General features: G+C 35.9%; 1 protein-coding gene and 1 pseudogene across 3 annotated transcripts in view; both read left to right on the top strand.

Annotated features, from left to right (window-relative positions):
* The window catches only part of LOC131065297 (casein kinase 1-like protein 1), a 40,466-nt gene extending 19,987 nt beyond the window's left edge, over positions 1-20,479 (top strand). Inside the window, exons 13-14 of one of the 3 annotated variants that reach the window (XM_057999762.2) lie at positions 1,278-1,417; positions 19,447-20,479. In XM_057999762.2, coding sequence (XP_057855745.1) covers positions 1,278-1,417; positions 19,447-19,716 — 410 coding nt within the window. In that variant the 3' untranslated portion in view covers positions 19,717-20,479. Of the gene's footprint in view, positions 1-1,277; positions 1,418-17,840; positions 18,174-19,446 lie in introns of those variants that run through there. The other 2 variants (XM_057999764.2, XM_057999763.2) reach the window with 2 other exon arrangements.
* LOC131065298 (DNA-directed RNA polymerase II subunit RPB1-like) lies at positions 5,210-17,833 on the top strand (annotated as a pseudogene).
* Positions 20,480-21,987: the final 1,508 nt, after the last annotated feature.

Genomic DNA, 21,987 nt, shown 5'->3' with positions numbered 1-21,987 from the left:
TTGTTGTTCATTTTGCAGCAAATACAAATTGACCTTGTCAAAGGCTTGGCTTTTTGAGTTTTTGCCAATAATTTCAGAGACCTCATTAAAGTCTCAGAGGAGGGTGGTAGGCTGTTGATGATTAGAGCTACCATATCCTCCATGTTGATCGGTCTACTGACTGAAATGAGATGATCCCTAAGATTTTTCAGCTTCAAAAGATTTCTTGAAATCCTAATTCTTTGGTTTTGCAAATCCTCAAAAATTAAAACTTTTTGCAGGCAAAAAATGATTTTGAAACCCTCAGGATAATACATCCTTGATGTGATCTGCAAATCTCTCAACTAACAGTTCACATGACCACAAGCTTACAGTTTCCATGTATGAATCTAGACAACCCATTCTTCAAAAATGTGACTCTGCAACTGCAGATGTGGCTGTGATTTGAAACTTGTTCTCAGCAATTTTCTGATAATGTCATCGTACTAGCAATGATCTTCAGCTTATCATCTGCTTCATCCAATTGGATGTGAAGATGCTGGCAAATGTTCATGCGACCTGTACATTATTGTATGACCCAATGGATTTTTTCCCTGGAACCTCTGCAAATGCTTGATGATTGACAGCCTGTGATTCTCTCAATCTCTTCATGACTGCATGTTTGCAAATCATTGAATTTTTGACTGTGATTTCTGTGACCACTATTTGAATCTTGCCCGAAAAATATATCACATTTCTTTCTCGTGAACTCTGATTCTGTGCAACTTGCATTCTTGAAATACTTCCCGTTTGCTTGACCTTCTTTTCAAAACTTCTCTCCTGGATCAAATGGTGTTGGCTCTGTTACCAATGTTAGTGTGAGCAAAGAATCAGATGAGAGAAGTGGCTTGTCTATTCCAAAGAGAAATAGCAGTTTTAAATTGTTGAAAACAACTCAATAATAGGCAACAGTTGCACAGGACATAATGATGTCAGTTACAATCAAAAGATGCTAACAGACAAGTGTAATGAGAGTTATACAGTATATTATTACACATTATTCTAAAGTACTAATAATATCCTAATAGGGCTTTTGTTTACTTTCCTTTGTACTATTGTTATTTAAAATTATGGATCCAACTATTTATTAATAAGCAAAAAGTGACTCCAACATCTTTAAATATTCATTATTGTATTTAACATTCAAACAACATAACATTTAATTCAAGTAACTTATTGGTTTCTGCCAGCTTATTTTCTAGTTTCAGTATGTTTCTGTTAATGAATTTGCTGTCCGCTATGATTATTGATTTTTGCAGGTGTTCCAGATGGGAGGGACAATCCTCGTGCGGTTATTGAAGGTTTACGAAGAAGAACCTCTGGACCCCTTGTCAATCCAAGTGGCCCACCAAAACATAAAAGCTCAGCAGCAAATGAAACTGGGACTGGAAAAGAGGTGGTCAGTAAAGCTTTTTAAATCTTATCTGCTTCTTGAAAGCCCGTCTTATTCAATTTATTTGATTTTTTTTGGGACAGTAAAATATTGTTTCGGTAAAAGTAGTTATCAAAGGTTGATCGTCTGCCTTTTACAATCACACTGTTTGAGTAAATGCTTTTTTTGTAAGCTTGAAGATTCACTAAAAGACATTTGACATAGAATAGATTAGGATTTTCATTTTGCTGGTTGTGCTGTACAAAGTTCTTGCTATTTTGTTTTTAAGACAAATTAGTTGGGGCCCATTGGGGCCCCACCCTTGAAGATAACTACTAAATGTTTATGTGAAACTCTGCTGAATACTTCAAAACATCCTTCTGCTGCAAGTCTGAGTATAAGACAGAATGTCCTTGATTGGCACTCCATTCTAGATCTCCTCCATCTTTGACACCTCATGAGCAGCCACTTGCAGCACCACTGCTTTAGCCAAACCATTCCCTTCATCTTTTAGCACATCATCTCTATCTAATCCAATAGCTGAAAATTTTTTACTATATAGTTGGAGAAATAGATAGAGTTGCCAACCAGCTGATACTGCAAGGACACTTACCTACCTCATAAACAAATTGATATCAGATGAGTCTCTGCCAACAAGTTTTCAGCATACTTGACCTTCTAACCTATTGAAATCATTATGAGTGCCTTAACTGACAGGCCTTCAACTTCATGATATTTATGCCACCTGACTTTTTCTCCTCATCTTGTAGACAGATCACATAAATAACCCCCACCTACTAACTTCCATTTATGTGCAAAAATACACTATTAATTTTTGGGTATCTGTAACGTGATTGACATCTTTTGATGTGAGGATTTTGCATTAACAAAGTCACATATCTTTTGAATTATGGATGGAAAAGGTTATGGTATTAGGACAATCATCTGCATATGGATCAATAATTTTTGACAAATCGGCTTCAATGTAATAGTTGTTTGCTGGTTTATATTCTCAGAATTGTGTTACTTGGTTATATCTCTGTTGGCATTCCTAGTTATTTGGTGATATCTATACTCAGAATTGTGTTTTTTGGTTATTTATCTGTTACCATCCATTGTAATGAATGTATTTAAGACAATTTTGAACAAGTTGTAGACAGTACAAATAATTTTTGGGTATCTATAACATGACTGGAGGTTTTTGACATGGGGAGATGAGGTTAACAAAAGTACATTTCTTTGTTGAAGATCCATCTGTTGCTGACTCTCTTCTTCCAAATATGAGTGGAAAACGTTAGTGTTATTACTATCCTCTGCAATGTGACAAAACTTAGACATGTTGGCTTCAATGCAATAGTTATTTGGTGATATCAATTTTGTAGCATACCTTGTTAAGGTAATGAATGTTTTTAAGACAACTTAAAAGAAGTTGTAGTAGACTAGAACAAATCCATGGATGTATGCGCTAATGCTAAATAATTTACTATTTACTTTTCCTACCATTGCGTTCATCTTGGTTTTTCAACTATGTAATAGTAGTAGAACTTCATTTCTTTGAATTTCAAATTCTGTCCTTGAATTATATCTACGATCAAGGAGTTTTTAATGTCAGGGGGAGGGTTTCAACAATGTGAAATCTCTCAGTGGCAAAGATACTATAATGTACGGACAACTGTATCTGTGAAGCAGATGAACCAAAATTACTCACTTGTTGATGTGGATTTCTGTCAGGATCACTTTGTTACTTGTAGTTGTAAGGGTCAACACTCTCTAGTAGATAAGCTTGATTGGCTGGTCATCTGAAACAATTGGTACATGATTCTATAAAGTCAGATTGTTGGTCAATAGAACCAACTGTATCTGTGACGCAGATGGTCCAAAATTACGCACTTGTTGATGTGGACTTCAGTCAAGGTCACTTTACTACTTGTAGTTGTAAGAGTCAACACTTTGTGGCAGATAAGCTTGATTGGTTGGTCATCTGAAACAACTGTGGCACATGATTCTATAATGTCAGATCATTGGCCAATACAATTGGATACGATACCATCAAATTAACACTTTGCCCCTGCAGAAATTCGCAGGTATGCTTTATTAATCAGACTAAGCATTAACAAGACAAGAATAATGTGAAAAAAAGAGAGAAACACATGATGGTGCCTGTAGGCTACAACATTTGTAATACCTGATAATGAAACATTATTTATCAAAATAGATTTCAAAGGAGGTTGACCTAAATAAGGCACTTAGAGTAGAAACTAAAAACATTAGAAGGTCCTTAGACAAGATTACAAATCAACATCCCCCCTTTAGCTTGATTATGGAGCTGGATCACTGAAGGAGACTGTTTGAGGCTGATCAATGATTGAAGAGGAAGATATCACTGGAGGATGTTCTTGGCTGATTGAAGATTACACGATCTGATGTAGTTCATTGCTGAAATAATTGCCTCATCAATTCGAGAAAAGGCCCTTGGTCCATTGGTCATATTGGTAGTCATTTTGTGCTTTGAATTCTTTAAACATGAGGGAGGATTTATACTTGTTTTTGATACAGAATATTTATAAAACTATGCAAAAATCATCAATAAAAGTGAAATACTGTATGGCTTCTTCATAGGTTCACAAATGTTTGTTTGAATAAGCTCTAAAGGTTGTTACTCATGATAAGTAGCATTTTTTGGAAACTCATCAAGATGATGTTTCCCTAGCATACAACTTTCACATACATTGATGAGGGAACACAGGTGAAATTTGTAGAATATATTTTAATTTGACATGGGCTTATTGTCCCATAGTTTATGTGACCCAATTGGTGATGCTAGAGAGTATTGATACTATCGTAGAAACCAAAGCAATTGACTGAGAAGGAGAAGCAGAAAGAGCAAGATAGGCAACATAACCTTTGTGGGAAGAGAATAACTTATTTCCCCAATTTTCCTTAATGCTTACAGCCATATCATTCCCATTAATCTCATTTTGCTTTGAAATAAATGAGACAAACCTTGTTGTTTCTTCCCTTGTTGAGAAGTACCTTGCCCTTGATGTTTTTTTGTTTTCATGCATTTATGTTTATTCTTAGGTGATCTTGTTCTTGTAGACTTTATATCTTTTGATGATCTTATTTTCCTTATGGGGGAGAGAGCCTGTAGTTAACTAGGTGATTCTAAATGAGGTTGGTCTCAAATCCAAAAAATCAAATAACATATACACTAAATTGTTTTTTTTGTGGAGCTTTTAAAAAAATGTGAAGAAATCAGATAAATTCCAATAATTGTGACATGTAGAGTGAATTTATTGCTTGTCCAAGGAAAAGTAGAAAGACCATGAAGTATGGTGAAAGCGAAAATCCTCGACTCTAAAGCCTTGAAGATGGAACTTGCATGGATGCTCCTTACAATGGGCCAAATTGTATGATAAAAATACTCAGATCTGAGAATTGATTTACTTTTTGTAATGAATGAGCAGCCTCACAAGGTTTGGTTCAATAGAATCCCAGCTACATAAATGTGAAAATTTTGCATGAAGATATCATAAAGAGGAGATATGGCCAAATTTGCGAAATCTTTGAATAGGATTCCTTCTTTTGCTTATGGACAAGCAGTGATAAGGAAATTGGTATAAATTTAAGACTGTATTTCCCAAGACCTTGGAACTGAGAAATTCAATCAGAACTAGCCACTCTTGCAAAGTAATTGTTAGTATTAGAGAAGTGGAGCCTACATTGGAATGTACCCTCTTTGAAATTAAACCAAGATCCAAAACACCCATAATAAAATAGTATAAAAAGTGCATCTCAAGTAAAATTAAAAATATAAAATTAGAAAAATAACATATCAAAATATAAAATATAAAATTAAAATATTAAAGTAAAATATAAAATATTGAAGTTTATTCAAATAAAAAGTCTTCTCAAATAAAGGTCATGAATGAAATTTGAAGAGGCCAAAACACAATTTCATGGATTGAATTCACATAGGAATCACTATTGTGCAAATATGAGTTTGAATTAAAATACCTTTTCAATCAGTAGCAGACTGTAGAAAAGGTACTGGTTTAGTAGCCTCCGGGAATAGACAACCCAGTTATGAATCACTATTGTGCAAATCCGAGTTTGAATTAAAATGCCTTTACAATCAGCAGCAGACTGTGTAGAAAAGGTGCTACATTGAGACATAAATAGCTGAAAAAGAGTAACTGGTTTACTAGCCTCCGGGAATAGACAGCCCAGCCATTCTAAAGCCATTTTCTGAGTATCAAATCTAATTTACAGATTTAAGTATTATCATTAATTTATGAATTATAAGGATTTCATATTTATACTAATTGTGCAAACTACTATAATTGTTAGTTAGGTTTATTATATATAAATAAAAACAAATAAAATAAACTGGATATTGCAAATGGTACCAAATTTAGATCTTGCCAGCCTGTAAAGTTTCCTTTCTATACAATTTAGTGATAGAGCCAGCAGATATGACATTCTAATTGATATTGACGGAGATTTCATGTTAATAATATTTGTTCTTTATTAAGAAATTTGATTTCTACTTTGGAAGAAGATTTATGCTGAGCATGGCTGTGGCATTCCAAGGACCGATTGTGTAGAGCATATTGTAATTGAATTTTATTTGATTCTTCTATATTTGAGGTAGCTCATATAGTGCCAGCATGTTCCCATTTGACTGCAAATTCCAAATAAGTTATTCATCATTCAATTGGCAGATCAGTGATTAAGTTGCGGGTGTATTGTTGGGAAATGGTAGAATTATCCCAGCAATAATTGAATAGTGGAATTCTGCAATTTCTCTCACATTTGTGAAGCATTTGCAGAAAATATTAGCAATTCCTTTTTGCTAATCAACTCCATGAATTCATATTGCTATCAGTGCCATTCTTGGGTTGAGGATTCTCCATGTTTTTCCATATTTTGCAAACAACAAATCATATCGATATTTCTAAATTCTGACCAAGCTAGTATTGACGTCGGACTATGCATATTATAAAGTAGGTTTGGGAACAATTGTGTCTAAAGGGTGGAGATGTAATATTTCAGTTATCAATTGCATAAGAATTCATTATGCATACATAACTTTATTTTGAGAAGAGTTGCGAGCAAAACTAAGGATTATTCTCATTAGGAATTATTAATAATAGGAGACGGGAGTTGATAAAGAAAAAAAGATTGATACAATTATGGACATGTTGTATCAAATGGTCCACATGATGTAGAATGATTGGAATGCTTCTAGAAGGCAGAATAGTGAGGCAGACACTTTAGAAGGCAATGTGAAGAGTGGCAGAAGAGTTCTTGCAGCACAAAAAATGATATTGGGATCTGGTCGTTAGAGCTTCAGGCAATAAAAAGGAAGTCATGGCAAAGAGTGGCAGTAATACAAGCCTTGGCAATGAGAAGTGCACACCAAAAGAAATTAGACTTTGGTGTGAAAACTGAAAACTATGAACATGACAATGCTTAATTTGAGAGAGTAGACAGTGAGGAAGCTTAAATTTTACAGTCCGAGGAGACATCAAATATTTACTCATGATAGATGTAGATGAGATGACACTCGGGAGAATCCAGTATTGATGTGTGATGTTGCACACAGCAAAGAGAGTTTTGCATCAGTAGCTACTGTTTGTGCGAAGGAGATGGAATAGAAACCAGATCTGCAAGCACATGCCAATGATGGAATTTTTATTGAAAAAGATTCTTTAGATGTGGCTATTGAAAGAAAGTCCAAATTAAAAGACAAGCAACCTAAACATGAGACTAAAAAAATCCAAACAAAAAAAGAAGAGAAGAAACATACTAAAACACATAGAATCCCTGGAGAAACCTATGAGAAAGTTTGAACAGTATATAAAAATGGAGGAGCAAAAGATAATTTTTGCTGATGAAGATTTAGCGATGGAGCAACAGCTTGTGATAAGGTTTAAGGTCAAGGAGGGTTGCATTAGAGTGAATTTAATGGGTAAATATGTGGACTTTTCTCCATGTAGAATCATTATCACTGATCCAAATCTAATATTGATGAATTAGGAGTGCTTGGAGTATTGTATTGAACATGACATTTCTAAAAATTGTGACTCTGTATAACATAGATAGATTAAAAGTGTTTTTTGAATATGGGTGTTACCCTCCTCTTGAGAAAGCTGGGGCCGAAACGATTATCAGAGTTGATGGGAAAAGAACTGAACTTTGTTACAATAAAAGTTATTTTGACTGTCATTTAGAATATGGTTACAAGGTGGAAAGAAACTTAATCAATGAAGATTATGTTCTTTTTAATTGGCAACCTAGTCTTTATAAGATGTTTAAGATGGGCAGAGAATAAAACTTATGCCATATTCAACATTTAGATTGAACCTGTTAGTTACATACATCACCTTAAAATGATGGTTTTGATAATAGAAACAAGAGCATAGATAATAGAACTAATAGAACTAATGCTGGTACCAAAGTGTGTTGTCTCTTCTCAGGCCAACAAGCCAAATATGGTAATTGTCCAAGATGTATTTTGTGGATGCCTAAAGATTACACAAAGGGATGCATTTATAGAGAAAGAAGCATTTATTGTGGTTGAAGGATTTTGATGGAAAAGTACGTACTCCAATAAGTCTTAAGCCAAGGTCACACTTTGGATTGGCAAACAAGTATTCAATTTGATCATCCTCAAGTAGATTAATCTTATAACATACTCTTGTGGTATTTAGAGTCTTACTTCGGATTTATTACACCAAGGGCTACATGTGTATGCGTGGAGAAAGTTCTTTCAAGAACTTTTTGCAATAAAATCCTGGCAGCATCTTTTGGAAGTCTTGTTCATGTGATTTGTGGCTTGATGTTGCTCAAACTATATCAAAAGAAAACTTTCAAAACTATAATGCCCAAAGATTGATTGAGAAAGCTTGAGCCAAAACATTGGAAGTTGAACTTGCACACACAATGAAGGATTTGTTTGAAAACAAAGTGAATCAGGTATTGAACAAGTTACAAGGCTTGTGGGATGTCATAATCTTTTCTCAAAAAAGCTCTTAGAGCAAATGGCTGCTTGTGTGTGGCAGCAAAATGTAGAAGGAAAGCATATGCCATTTGTATTTGATGGTCTAACTCTGCCACATTTATAAAGAGGATGAGAAGCAGTTTTGTGGAGAATTCTTATTTGCAAGGTGGAGTTCTTTCATGCAATTGGAAGCAGAGAAGGTTTGATTGTCACTAGTGTAAAAACTGCAGAAACATTGTACACACACAGACATCTTGTCAAGTCAATAAAGGGTATCATGGTTAAGTATGATGGAACTATCTGTAATTATCTTGATGATGCTATTCAACTTCTTTATAGTGAGGATGGTTGGATTGCTATTAGGAGACTCTAGTTGGCCAATTTCAATTTCCTCATGGTTTCCTAAATTTTGTTAAGAGTACCATTAGAGTCAAGTATGAATGCCCTCTCTCCTTAACCTTCTTTAATCTTTACATTGATGATGATTGGGATTTTTGTCATCACACTCATGTAGACAAGGAATGTTTGTTACATTATATCTTGATTGTTGTAATTATTTTTGTTGACGATCTTGTCCTCTTGGAGCCCTCAAGGTCTTGTAGCGACAAGTTGATGCATATGCTTGTTTTTATGAGCTTAAGTAGTTAGTGAATCTTCGTAAAACTAAGATTATGTTCGATATTTCCTAGGTAAGAGGAAGGAGAGCCAATTCAGATCATGATATCCTACACCTTCATAGGTGTTTAATTAATGACTTTCCCTCTCAATCCCTTGTAAAACTTCGTAAAACCATGATTATGGTCATCAAGGAGAGGTGGTTCAGATCGCGATATCCTTTATCTGTTCTGTGAGCTTAAGTAGTTTATAAACCTTCATAAAACTAAGATTATGGTCATCTTTCTAGGATACAACTATTTTATGAAGGAGAAGTGGTTCAGATCACCATATCCTATCTCCCTAGGTAATTAGGTCATATGACCTTCAGTTTAAGTCTTGCATCTTAATTGTGCCTATTCAAGGATTATGCATCCTTGGAGTGGCAAATACAGTTTTAGGATGTCGCTTCTATGGTACACCTCATCAATGCAATCATAGACCCACAATTAAGGTTTGGGGCCTAGCTCTGGAAACGTTGACTCCACTCAAATTGATTGTGTCCAAACTCATGCTATAGTACATGATATGATGTAATTGTGTAGTCCCTTGATGTGTTGCCTACGTTGAGTTTGGTCACTTTTCACTTTGATCTTCTTAGAGAATTCCTACATAGTCTTGTTGGAGAAAAGTTATTACATAATTGCGGCATTTGTAAGGTTTATCTACCCTTGACCTCTTCTTAAAGTCTTACATGTCAAACATTTCTTGTAGATCACAATGGGCACATCATTCAACCTTGATATCTTTGGTACCATTGATTGCATAGATTTATAATCTCACTTAGTCAATTGCGAGTACGCTTTTGCCAACTTTGAATTTAGATAGACCATCACATCTCATTTGAGGGAATGATTTGCCAATTTTGCCCCCTCCTTGAGGTAGAAATAGAGGAACACTTTTTTTCTTAATATACCTTATTTACTATGAGATATGGAGGAGACGCTATTGCTTGCATAGAGACTTTGGTCTTTCACTTTCTACCTCCTCCTTCTAGTGATAAAAATTATACATGTTTCACCCATTTTGGCATTCCAACATCATTGTCTCTATTTTCTTTGGCAATGAATCCTTTCTTTTGGATATTCGGACTATTTTTAGTCAACTTAGAGATCTCATAGGTTCTTTCTCTTTTGACAAGACTTGTGTTTCCTTACTTTGGGTTGACCCATCCTATTTGTTCATTAGAATACCTTTCAGATTTTGTAGCTTCTTATGAGACCCTTTTTTGGTCCCTCTTGCTATTTTTTTGTTTGTATTTTGGAGTCCCATTGTTCTATTTTGGTCACTTGTAGTTGTGGATATTGATAAAATTTCTCTCTTCCATTCTTCAACACCAGGTGACCTAAAAATTCAAGTGGCTTAGATTGCTTATGAATTTGCCAATAATATCAACCAAAGGGGACCCTCGCAATGTGACTACTAACAATAGGGCATTGAAATTATAGAGCATGTATTCAAAGATACTTAAAAAATTTGAGGGATCCCATTCCATCACAACCTGCATGAATTACCTCCTTATAATTAAATAGAGATGCATCTCCCAATTTGAAAGCTTCTATTATGGACTTGGGCGATGTTGTCATGTGATGTACCCCCCTTTACATCATGTACGCTCCAACTTCCTTGTTTTTACATCATGTACGCTCCAACTTCCTTGTTTTTACATCATGTACGCCCCAACTTCCTTGTTTACCCTATCATGAAGTGTGCTTTAAGACCCCTGTGGCTACATGTCTCTCACCCTCTACTAACACATTGAAGGGTTGCAACTTGCATTCTTCAATCCTTTGTTTGAACTTTGAATGCTCATTTAGTGCAAATCCAATCTAATTGTCATAGTTGGCACTGAAAACTTTTTTCAATGTTGCTTAAATCTATGTAATCATCCAATTACTCTACATAAGACATTTGTCCCTTCTAAGTATGGCCAATTTCATGCATGTGAAATGATTAAAAAATGTCTTTGTGGATCTTGTGGGTAAGAGCTTTATCTATAAAATAGCCATAGGCACAAATTCGCAAGCACAAGTTTGTGTACTTGTTCTATATTGTATTCTTAATGAAAGACAATGGGGAGTCATGTCTATAAGCCCCAAAGGCATTTGCTACCCTATAAAACGTTGCACTAAGGCATGCTTTAGTACTCATCATGTTTTTTTCTTGCCTATTTTACCCTAGCCATGTAAGAAAGTTCATTAATTGTGATCACACAGTTCCTTTCTTTCCACCTTGACATAATTGTGAACACTTTCAGTCCCCTACCTTTTAAGCCCTTTGCATAATTTACTCCACACAAAAACATTCACCGCTTCTAATTTACTATAACCTTCATAGTGTTCCATTCATGCCATGACTAGCCTCCCTTTGCTACCACATTTTCACTTCAAAACTTATCTCATTCATAAATAACTGCACTTGTATTTAATATCTTTGAACCTTACCTCTGAAGCTAATGTTAATATTAGCAACCAACATGAGGACAATGCTTCACATGGTCTTACTAAAATATTGGCATTGTTTCAAAATAGATTTTAACTTCCAAGTTTGAGAAAATGAACAAAAAAAATATTTACAATCGTAGAAATTGTAGTGGTCTCAACAAAACATTTAGGTGACAATTCTGGAACTATCAATGGGACACTTTTCAAGGATATGCATGACTGTTTTTTTGAGTTTGTGCCTAGACAAATGTGATACGTCTTCTTTGAGATTTTTAGTACTTCTGGCCCTTAGTACAACAACTTTTAGTGTGAATGAGAATTTGTTTCAGAGGAGAGGAAGAAAAAGGTGCATTCATTGCATTTAGGATTGGAAAAAGTTTACCTGTGAATGAGAATTTATTTAGAGGAGAGGAGGCAGAGAAAGAACATAACAACCAGTCATGGGTTTGAATGCTTGACCAGTAGTCTTTAATGGGACTGATTGTCCATGCCTTGCTATTTGAATAGTTAGTGAAGGACATATTTGTAATGGGTAGAGGAGGACAAAGCAACTTTTTGTATGGGTAATTGTAGGGGAAGATGCCATTGGTGAAAATGTTGTTGGATGTGTGGCTCCAACTTCTATCGACAGTTTAAAAGAGTTAAAAGAAATAAAGTTATCCAGCTTTTGGTTCCATAGTTTCCTCTTCCCCACACATCTCTATCCCAACTTTCTGTCTAATCCATTCCAATTTTCAAATCTACTCCAACCCACACTGCTTATAGGAGCACTTCTTGATGTAAGCCATGACAATAAGTGCTCATTTAAAGTTCGAGAGGTTGTATATCTGGGGCACATTGTTTCTAAAGAGGGTGTTTGTTTTGTAAGATTTAGGGAATGCAATAATGTCTGTAATGCCCCCTAATTGGGAATGCCCTAAATTTGCTCTGATTCTCAATCTCCAAATAAACAAGTGGGGTTAGAAAATACCTTTTACCTGATTGAAACCCTGCAAACAGATTAGAAACTATTTACAACAATAATTTCAGTAAGCAGATTATCATAATCAAGCATTATTAAACTCATGGCAAAATTATTGATTCAATCATAAAGCATTTAAATATATTTGGAGGGCTCAACCATAGGAGAGCATGGGAGAAAGTGACTTCAATGGGGTATCTTGGATCCTCTAATCTAAGCCCAAGAGTGGATATACCATCCCTCTTGGCCTCATGGGGTCCATGCCATCCATAAGAGGTGGTCTACCCAGTGAGGTGTCCTCTTTCCGTTCCCCTTAATCTTGCCAATCATTTCTCTCTCCCTATGATTGGACTTTTTGTATTGATTCACCATGATAGGGGATGAGGTTACGACAGGGTGCCCCGGAAGCCCATCTCTCCTATAAGCCCAAAGGCAGTACCCACTGTACGCCCTTGGCATCATGGGACTGTCTGGTCCCCACCTTGAGGTGGCATACTTAGGAGAGTACCCCATCACCGTACCCCTCTTGCAAACCTTATTTCCTCTACCATGGCTGGCTATAATAATCAGACGGAATATATATAGAGCATCCTATATTATGTCACGTATTAAACAGTCATAAGCAACAGCATATTATTAATCATCAATGAGCAGACAATATCCATCATGCTATGTACAAAGAATTCATAAGTTCTGCTATTTTCTGTTCTTAAGGTCTGCTCCTTAAAGCTGCTCTAAATCTGCATAATTATTTATTTTCAAAATTCCCCTTACTGCTCTTAAGACGATCTTTATTTACCCTCTAAGGTGTCCTTTCCCGGCAAGAGTTATCTCTTAAGAATCAGGTCAGCTGGTAATAAAACACATTATTTTCATTTATAAATTTTCTTGCCCAAAATGGGCGCATTTATGTTAGGAGGTTGGCCAACAAAATAATTTATTTTTATTTATTTATTTGCCCAAGACTTTCTTCCAAGCTGGCCATCTTTATTCATGACCTAATTCAGGTCGGCCCCTTCTCATTCCATGGATGATGTTTTTATTATTAATAACTTTTAGCGATCCAGTTTGATGAAGGCTGAGGCTTTGGCTTCTTAAGCCGGGACATGACAATGGCCCTTTTCAAAAACTTAGAAGAGCTATTGGGGATTTCAGCAGTCACCAAATATTTGAAGCACCCAAACAAGCTTGTGCTCCATGCTTTCCCTGGCAATTAACACCTTATTCAACTATAACCTTTGTTATTGAATGCGATGCTTGGGAGGTGGCCAAATGCCCAAAGTTGACCTGAACCAACTTTAGGGATACTAAGATTTGGAATAAGACTATCATGATATAAACTGGCCCTCCCTTTTCCATTTACCCTATCATTGTGCTTATTGCACTGAATCTGTTTGATCCTAATCTGTTGTCATTCCACAGGGCTGTTGAGACATGGACCAGCTAGGACTCGAACCTAGGACCTTCCATACGCTGCTGGAGTGCTCTACCACTGAGCTACTGGCCCCTCTTGGACCAGTCCATCGTCGGTTCGGGTGTGGCTTATTTCCAACACCAACACCCCCCCTTAAGCCACATCTCTCATGTGCTTGGGGCTCCTAGCCTGAACCTGGCTCTGATACCATGTTGAGACATGGACCAGCTAGGACTCGAACCTAGGACCTTCCATACGCTGCTGGAGTGCTCTACCACTGAGCTACTGGCCCCTCTTGGACCAGTCCATCGTCGGTCCGGGTGTGGCTTATTTCCAACACCAACAAGGGCATTTGTTCAAACCAGTTGAGTTTGAGAATAATCTTTCCTTCCCATCTGTTCCCATCTGCAAATGCTCCTAACTGTCCTAAGTGTGGTGGGTATGGCAATACCATTTCTGCTTGTTCCCTATTGCTAGCTATTTGCTTCAATAATGGGTATTTGCTAGTCTCAGTTACTTATTACTAATGTATGTCACAGAGAGGAATGCTAAATTACTCTTACATGCAACTTTAGGGAAAACGTGGGCTAGGATAGATGCTGAGATTGTTGCAATTGGTTCTGATCAACCTTTTTTCAAAACTTCGCTTCTGTTTTGTTGTTCTTTGCTCATTGTTACATGGAAATGAACTTAGTTTAGTTGTGTGATCAAATACTTTTTTGGCGTAGTGAGGAATTCTTTTTTATGCATTACTAATGCAGAGTTACTTATGGAGTTAGAGCATTTGATTCTTTGGTACCAAGCTGGTTCTTAGTGCCCTTATAGCTCCTTTCACAGTTCAATTTTGATGGCTGCCACACGGATAGTAAATATCTTCAATTCATGCAACCTCAGCATAAATTGCAGAAAGATTAGGAGTAGTTGCATCTGAGTACCAAGCACAAAAAGGGAGGTGTCAATTGGGTGTCAGTTGTCTTAGTTGATCATATTTACATCATATTAAAGTGTCTAGATTCCTGCAGATGTGAGACTTTGAGTTAGCTCCAACATTATGTCAGTGACCCTAGCATTGTTGATTCAAGTCAGGCATTGATTTCGGTAGGCATGTTTTAGACTTCCATTTGGAGGACAGATTTTTTGGTCAGCAATGACAACTTTATGGAGATCGACAAATTTTAGGCCCATCATGAACAAAATAACAAAATACTTATATCAGCTTAGTAAATTGATTTCTTTTTTTATGAATTCCTTGTTACAACCATGCTTTTTTATTTCCTATTTGTAATGGTTAGTTGCATTTAATTTATTTTTTCGGTTGCATCATGTACCTATTATTTACATGATGGAACTAAATAAATATTTATGTGTGTGTGTGAATTCCTTGCTACAACCATGCATATTTTTCTAATTGTAATGGTTGGCTGCATTTAATATTGTTTTGTTTTTTTGTACCATTACATACATAATGCAACCAAAGAAATATTTGATATGTGCGTGTGTGTGGTTCATTTCCTATCATACCAATCCATCCTTGAGATGGCTCCCTTGAGTTTAAATTTCAAAATTTCAAAATGTGTCTGTGCGGTTCTCTTCCTATCATATTAATCCATTTGTCATTTACTATAGACTTTGGAAGCATAAAATTTCACAACTTAATGTTCTGTTAGGTGAATATTGAAGATGGCATATAAGGCACTATTTTAGAGACATTTTATGAGCTGAAGAGGTAAGGATGTGAGCAAATACTTCAAGTCATGCTCACGTGTGAGATTTTGCCATACATTTGGCATGACTAAAAGTAAAGTCATGAATATGGGACGAGAGTTTCACATACATTTCAGCTCAATTGTAAATGGGTGTTACGCATGTTGATAGGATACACCATTTCTTAGATGTGCCTTAAAGTTACTGTTTTGATTTGGCCTACTTAGAAGAATCTCCCATGCTTAGAATGTCAAATAAAGCAAGGGAGTTTATTGAATTTTAGTAGCATGTCCATGACATTCTATAGGAGGCTAGTGCCAAGTTCAAGCTGGTTCTTAGTGCCTTAAAGCTGTTCTGTAGGACTCTGCATTTTTGGAACAGAAAAAACTTAAAAGTCACCTTAGAGCAGGACAAAACCTCTTGCATGTTACTGATGCTTCAATGCAATTACTACGCCTCTCTTGAACAAATGAACCAGCATCTCTTACACTGATCCCAGAGCCCAATCTCCATCCACAGTACAGAAATCACAACCAGTTGGTTGAAAAGGAATGATCTCCTCCTCGCTCCTTTGCTGCTTCCTTTGTTCCCCCTTTCTTCCAGAACCAACATTCATGACTTTCATATCTGCTGCACACAAAGAAACAACACAGATCCTAGAGAAGATCGGTTTGACTTCATGACCAGCAGCCCAAAAACAACCTTTTGCCCATCTATCCCAATCAAGAAAGAAAATGACTGTTCTCTACAAATGGAGACTCCACCAAAATTGCAGTTCTCAAAAGATGAAATGAGATGGCATCTAAATCAAAAGTGCCTGATATGCCACTTGACTTTGGAGACCATTTGGATCTGTGGATTTATTTATCCTTGTACAATCATAGACACTCCACAGTAACTGGTAAGACAGAAAATTTTGAACTCAGGAATAACTGTTAGTATAGAGATAAGACCACCGTTGAGTGTATCAAAATTGAGACCCCACCAAAATTGCAGTTCTCGAAAGATGAAATGAGATAGAGTATGACATCTAAATCTGAAGACCCTGATATGCCACTTGACTTTGGAGACCAGTTGGATCTGTGGATGTATTTATCCTTGTACAATCATAGACACTCTTCACATTAATTGGCAAGACAGAAAATTTTGAACTCAAAGATTAACTGCTAGTATAGAGATAAAATCACCGTTCAGTGTTTCAAAATTGATTTTGGTGGTCATCCCATGTTTTCAGTTTTTTTATTGGTTGGGTACGTTCAACACTTGTAGAAATGAGTGGCATGGGGTATGGACTGTTGTCAATTAGCTGATGAATTCAGTTGTTTTTCAGCAGAGGAAGACTAAGGGATAACAATGATTTTAGAGAACTGTAATTACTAGTATTCTGCTGGTTTCATACCCTATTCTACATTTTAGTAATAGCAGCAAGCATTGTTTAATCTCTGTATTGAATTTCCAAATAAGTTTGTTTGTTTTGGAACTTACAGACCATATCCTGATGATATCAAAAGGATATTTCATATTAGTGTTTTTACCAGGGGGACCTGGTTCATGTAGAAGTTAGGGCTATCTAAGATACCATAATAACAAGCTCTCAACTCAACAGAGGATCTGTCAAGCACAACCAATCCAGATAAGGCTGAATTTACTCTTAAGTGAATATTGGGTAGAGCTCTTTAAAAATAGAAAGTGCAGTACAGGAACATTTATTGATCTTGAAAAGTGATTGACATACAAAATCTGGTTAGAATGGATACCATTTTCTCCACTCTCAAGTAGGATAGCTAAGAGTACCAGATACTACTCATGTTAGGAAAGTCAATTCTCTAACATGCTTCATAAAATAGCACTAATTATTCTAAGGAACCATAATTTATTATTTTACCACTTATTCTAGTGTCTTGACTTTATTATATGCCATGTAGGCTTAGTTTGTTGTAAGTATAGTTGTTATTGTCAGGATAGTTAAAACAGTATCCCATTTGTTGGTTATAAGTGAAAGTCTGACAGGTTCAAAAGGGAATTATTCCCTTTTTGTATTACAGAATAGTGGTAATTGAGAGGTAGCCTCATTATCTCATTGCCAATACCCAATCGTTTCAATGGTGAAGCTGTAATTTCATTAAATCATCAATGACAAAGCTGCAATCATGATCTCTCTTTAATCTCATTTTTCAATGATATAATTTTGTAGTTTATTCTTCGAGTGTATTCGATTCAATGGGGTTTTTAATGAACATTGATAGATACAATTACCCTGTTAACAGGAGTTGCGAGCAAGCTTCAAATTTTGAAGTCAAAGCTGACCTGCCAAGGAAAAGCAAAGGCTTGATGAGCTGGACATCTGACAATCATTGGCAGTCAAACTATAGGTCCAGAGCATGTCTCGTCCTTATTTGATGTCTTGTCCAGCCTATTGTGTGGCATGGCATTGCAAAGTTCAGGCCTAATAAAGCTAATACAAACTTATTTTATGGGGGGAAAGGATGGATTTAAGTCTTAATTGTAACTGATTTATTTTATGTATAAATGCTTAATACTCAAATATGTTTATTTTTAGTTTATTATGAAATATGAAGGAAGAACATTGCCAACTTCAAGGTGAATAATTTTTGATAATTTTATACTGGCATGGGGTGCAATCACTTTGAATATTGACAATTGATGGGCATTGTGTACAAGTATAGCAGGTATTGGTGGATCATGTGTGGTCATACAGTCACACTGTTTGAATATTACAAATCTTAAAATGAAGCAACACGAATGTTTAGTTTGCTAACTACTAGGCCATTCGTAGTCTAAAACTACAGCATTATGGTTCCATGTATGCTGTGTCAATTTAATTATTGACAGTTTGTTTCTAGATACAAGACTCACTTCATGCCAATGTTGTCATCCTTAGCTGTTTGCAAACCACAGGGGTGTGTCTATCTGTGAATTTTTGAAAGAAAAAAGTTAACAAAGAAAAAGAACAAGACATGCTTCATGGTCTCACTGACATCATGGCTAGGTGATCTTGGTCAATATTAAACAAATGCAAATATATCAAAAATGTTTGTCGAGTACTCCCAACATTTAACAAAAATTATATAACGCAATGTTGATTTGACTGTATTCACACTTGAAAGTTATTTGTCTCTGATACTATCTATTGTTTCAAGGCTTAAGAAAATGTATTTCTGTGAAGGTTGGTTCTGATGGCTCCCTTTTTGTGAAGTGTTTTAGTAAGTATTGAATTGGTTACATAGTTTTAAGTGTGTTTATATTTGCTATGTAGCTATGATATTGCTCATAAAGTGATTTGTTTTAGAAGATGTAAAATTAAGACGTATGCAGATGTTCAGAGAGTTTTACCTGTATATGATGGAAATTTTTGTTCATGGTTAACTGGTGCTTGCATTCCTAAGAAATTACTCGAGAAAATTTCAGTGCTTTGGTTAACATTCTGATGGTGTGAGCAAGATTTAATAGTCGCTATTTTGTAGCAGCAGCGAGAGTTCTTTGGAACTTGCTGCTACTTTTCTACTAGTTGTGGGTTTCTTGAATGTTGGGTGTTAAAACCTTTTGATTGTAGCAAATATTACATAATGCTCTAGATTCATAGAATCTTTTTCTAGACATTTGCTCATTTTTTATTGGCATCATTTTTAGATTTCTCCCCTTTTTAAGGAAATTCATTCCTCTTCCTGAGTGGCTTTCACTGTTTTTGGGTTCAGAAGTACAAAAATTGGCATAATGTTCAAATTTGGAGTTACCAACTATCAAATTCACTTTAGGCGTTCTCTGAAATTAAATGGTTGAATTAATCTGGTGTTTTGCCTCTTTGTGGACTGACATGTTGGCTAAAAACTACCATGGAATTTGGACTTGCAGATAAGTGGGCGCACAGAGAGGCCAGAGCGTGGCCATTTATCTTCTCTCATGAGTCAAGGTGGTAGCACATCAAGACGAGTAGGGGTTTCAAGCAGCAGGCAACCAGTTGTGTCCGAGGCTGATTCATCGTCTCATCTACGTGGAGCTGAAGTGAGTCCCATAGAACCCAAACGGTCAGCTTCTGGTAGGATCATGCCAAGTCCTAGGAATTATGAAGCTACAATAAAAGGCATGGAAGGCCTTTCCTTCGATATGGAAAAGAGGCAGTAAGTCTCGAGTTTGGAGGCTGGGTTTTGGAGTGCTGATATTATTGGCATTTGCGAATTTGAAGTTATTGCATTGCAAATTTGTGAGGATATATTCAATCGCTGGAACATATTTGTCAATATGGGCCAGTTCAAGGAATATGATACATTTTGAAATTCCTTGCCATGCATGTTTATTTTCATGGATATCCAGGAAATGCAATGGACATAGATTTCATGTCCAAACAGTCAGAGTTTGGACCTCTGTGCAGTAGCATTGGCATCATTATTGGTTCTTGTAAATTGGATATGTACATTATTGAAAAATGCATTTCGTCTGGCCAAATTTGGAAATATCCTTTAAGTGGACATGATGGAATATAAACAGCTAAATTGTCTGTAAGGTTTTTATTTATGACCTTCCGTTGTGCTACAGCAACAGTTTGAGCAGACTCTGACTTTGAAAATCTGGTTTGAGAGTAAAATAATAGTGTTTTGTGTTTCATGTAAGCCACATTAGAACTTCCCTTTCTGGCCTTTTACTGGCCTTATCAGTTCCTCTATCATTATGAATAGGCACGCATTGAGAGAATAGCTTGGAGCGTTGCCTAGGAAGATTTGCTTATATTGGGCGATAAGCATTAGAATTCTGGATTTTACTGTTCCTATTTTCTGGAGATTATCTCTGGTTGCTTAAGAGCACCATTCCTAAGTTGTGGGAATTATCTGCTGTTTTTTAATTTCATTGTTCCTATGTTCTGGGAATTATATCTGATTGCTTAGTCTCACTGTCCATATTTTCTTGGAATTAACTTATACTGTGTAAAAACATTTGCATTTACTACTATGGAATATGGTTTATCATAATATACTTGTCTGCGCTCAATGTTTTTGCTTGCACGTAGGATACCAATATGATGATATATTTTTAGCTGTTTAACTTCTGATGTATCAGCCGAGGAAACATGTGAATGCTGTAATGTGGTTTTAGCGTAAGAATGTTACGTTGTTTCAATAGAGTTAATGATTAGGCATGTAGATACCTAAGAATGTTACGTTGTTTCAATAGAGTTGATGATTATGCATGTAGATACCTCTTTTTCTGTTGTTCACTTTCGAAAGTAATGCCGTTGAGTAGTAGAAATAATTGGGGCATAGAACGGTAACCTTTAAAGTGAGCATTTAATCAAATGTGAGTGAGAAAATGTGGATTTACATTAGAAGGCACACGTGGTTTCTTATTAACATTGTGAGGATTTGTTTACTGTTTATATATTTTTTGTTTCGAGATATCTGGTTACATTATTTTGCTCCGACTTAAAGGGATTTAGATTGATGTAAGTGAATATGATTTATATTTTTAATTGCAAGTCATCTTTTAGACTATAATACTATTGCTGAATATGGAAATTTTGTAACTATTCTTGAAGGAAAAGTACTGCTGTAAATGCTGTTATGAATTACTTGTTCCGTTAGAATAAAGGAACGCTACACATCCTGTTAGTGCTTGACTAAATGCGCCCTCCAGTTGCAATTGGGCCAAAATGTCATTTAAGTTTTTTATATTGTCAGAAGTAGTAATTCACATTGGATCTGCCTGAATTTTTTTAATTTTACATTCTGCATGTTAGGCTTTACAGGTAGATGCTGCATTTGCATTGTTTAGTAGTAATGTCTTGCAAGCCAAATTGTGAGAATCCCAATCCTTGAATACAAAGCTCAAATACTGAATTTGGAATCCATGAGTGCAATTTTAAAGAAAATAGGTTCATGATTTTAGCGTTTATATGAAATTCATAGCTCAATAATGGAGGCTAAGGTCAATACAATTTATACCGTCACACTTCTCTAGACGTAAACATAATCAAAGGCAGATTTGGAAGTTGAATTGATCAAACTGCAGACACAAAAATGCTGCCTGCAATGAATGTTGGATTAGGGAGCAGGTTCTGATTCCAGTGCTTCCAGCAGCGACTGATGCATTTAATAGATAAATGCATGAGAGTCTATTATCTCCAGTTTGCTAGTTTGAACCATGTTTCTAGGCTCCTTCATTATGGAAAACAGGTGTGGCGATATCTTGCCACATGGTAATTGTGAAGATGGAGTAGAAATTCTTAATCATCATCTCTTCTTAGGTAATATACGCTTGGCCACAATGCTGAAAGGAATTAATGAAAGCAATATTATTGTTGTGACTGCAAATTGAAATGGTAAATTTAATTGAGAAACTTCAACTCCCATGCTTTGCCTCTCTATTTAACATGATTGATTTAGCAAAAGAGATGACAAGAAA

This window comes from Cryptomeria japonica, chromosome 1 (genome assembly GCF_030272615.1).
Source record: "Cryptomeria japonica chromosome 1, Sugi_1.0, whole genome shotgun sequence".
Classification (NCBI taxonomy): Eukaryota; Viridiplantae; Streptophyta; class Pinopsida; order Cupressales; family Cupressaceae; genus Cryptomeria; species Cryptomeria japonica.
Note: the sequence above shows the minus strand (reverse complement) of the source record. Positions and strands in the feature narration are given on the sequence as shown.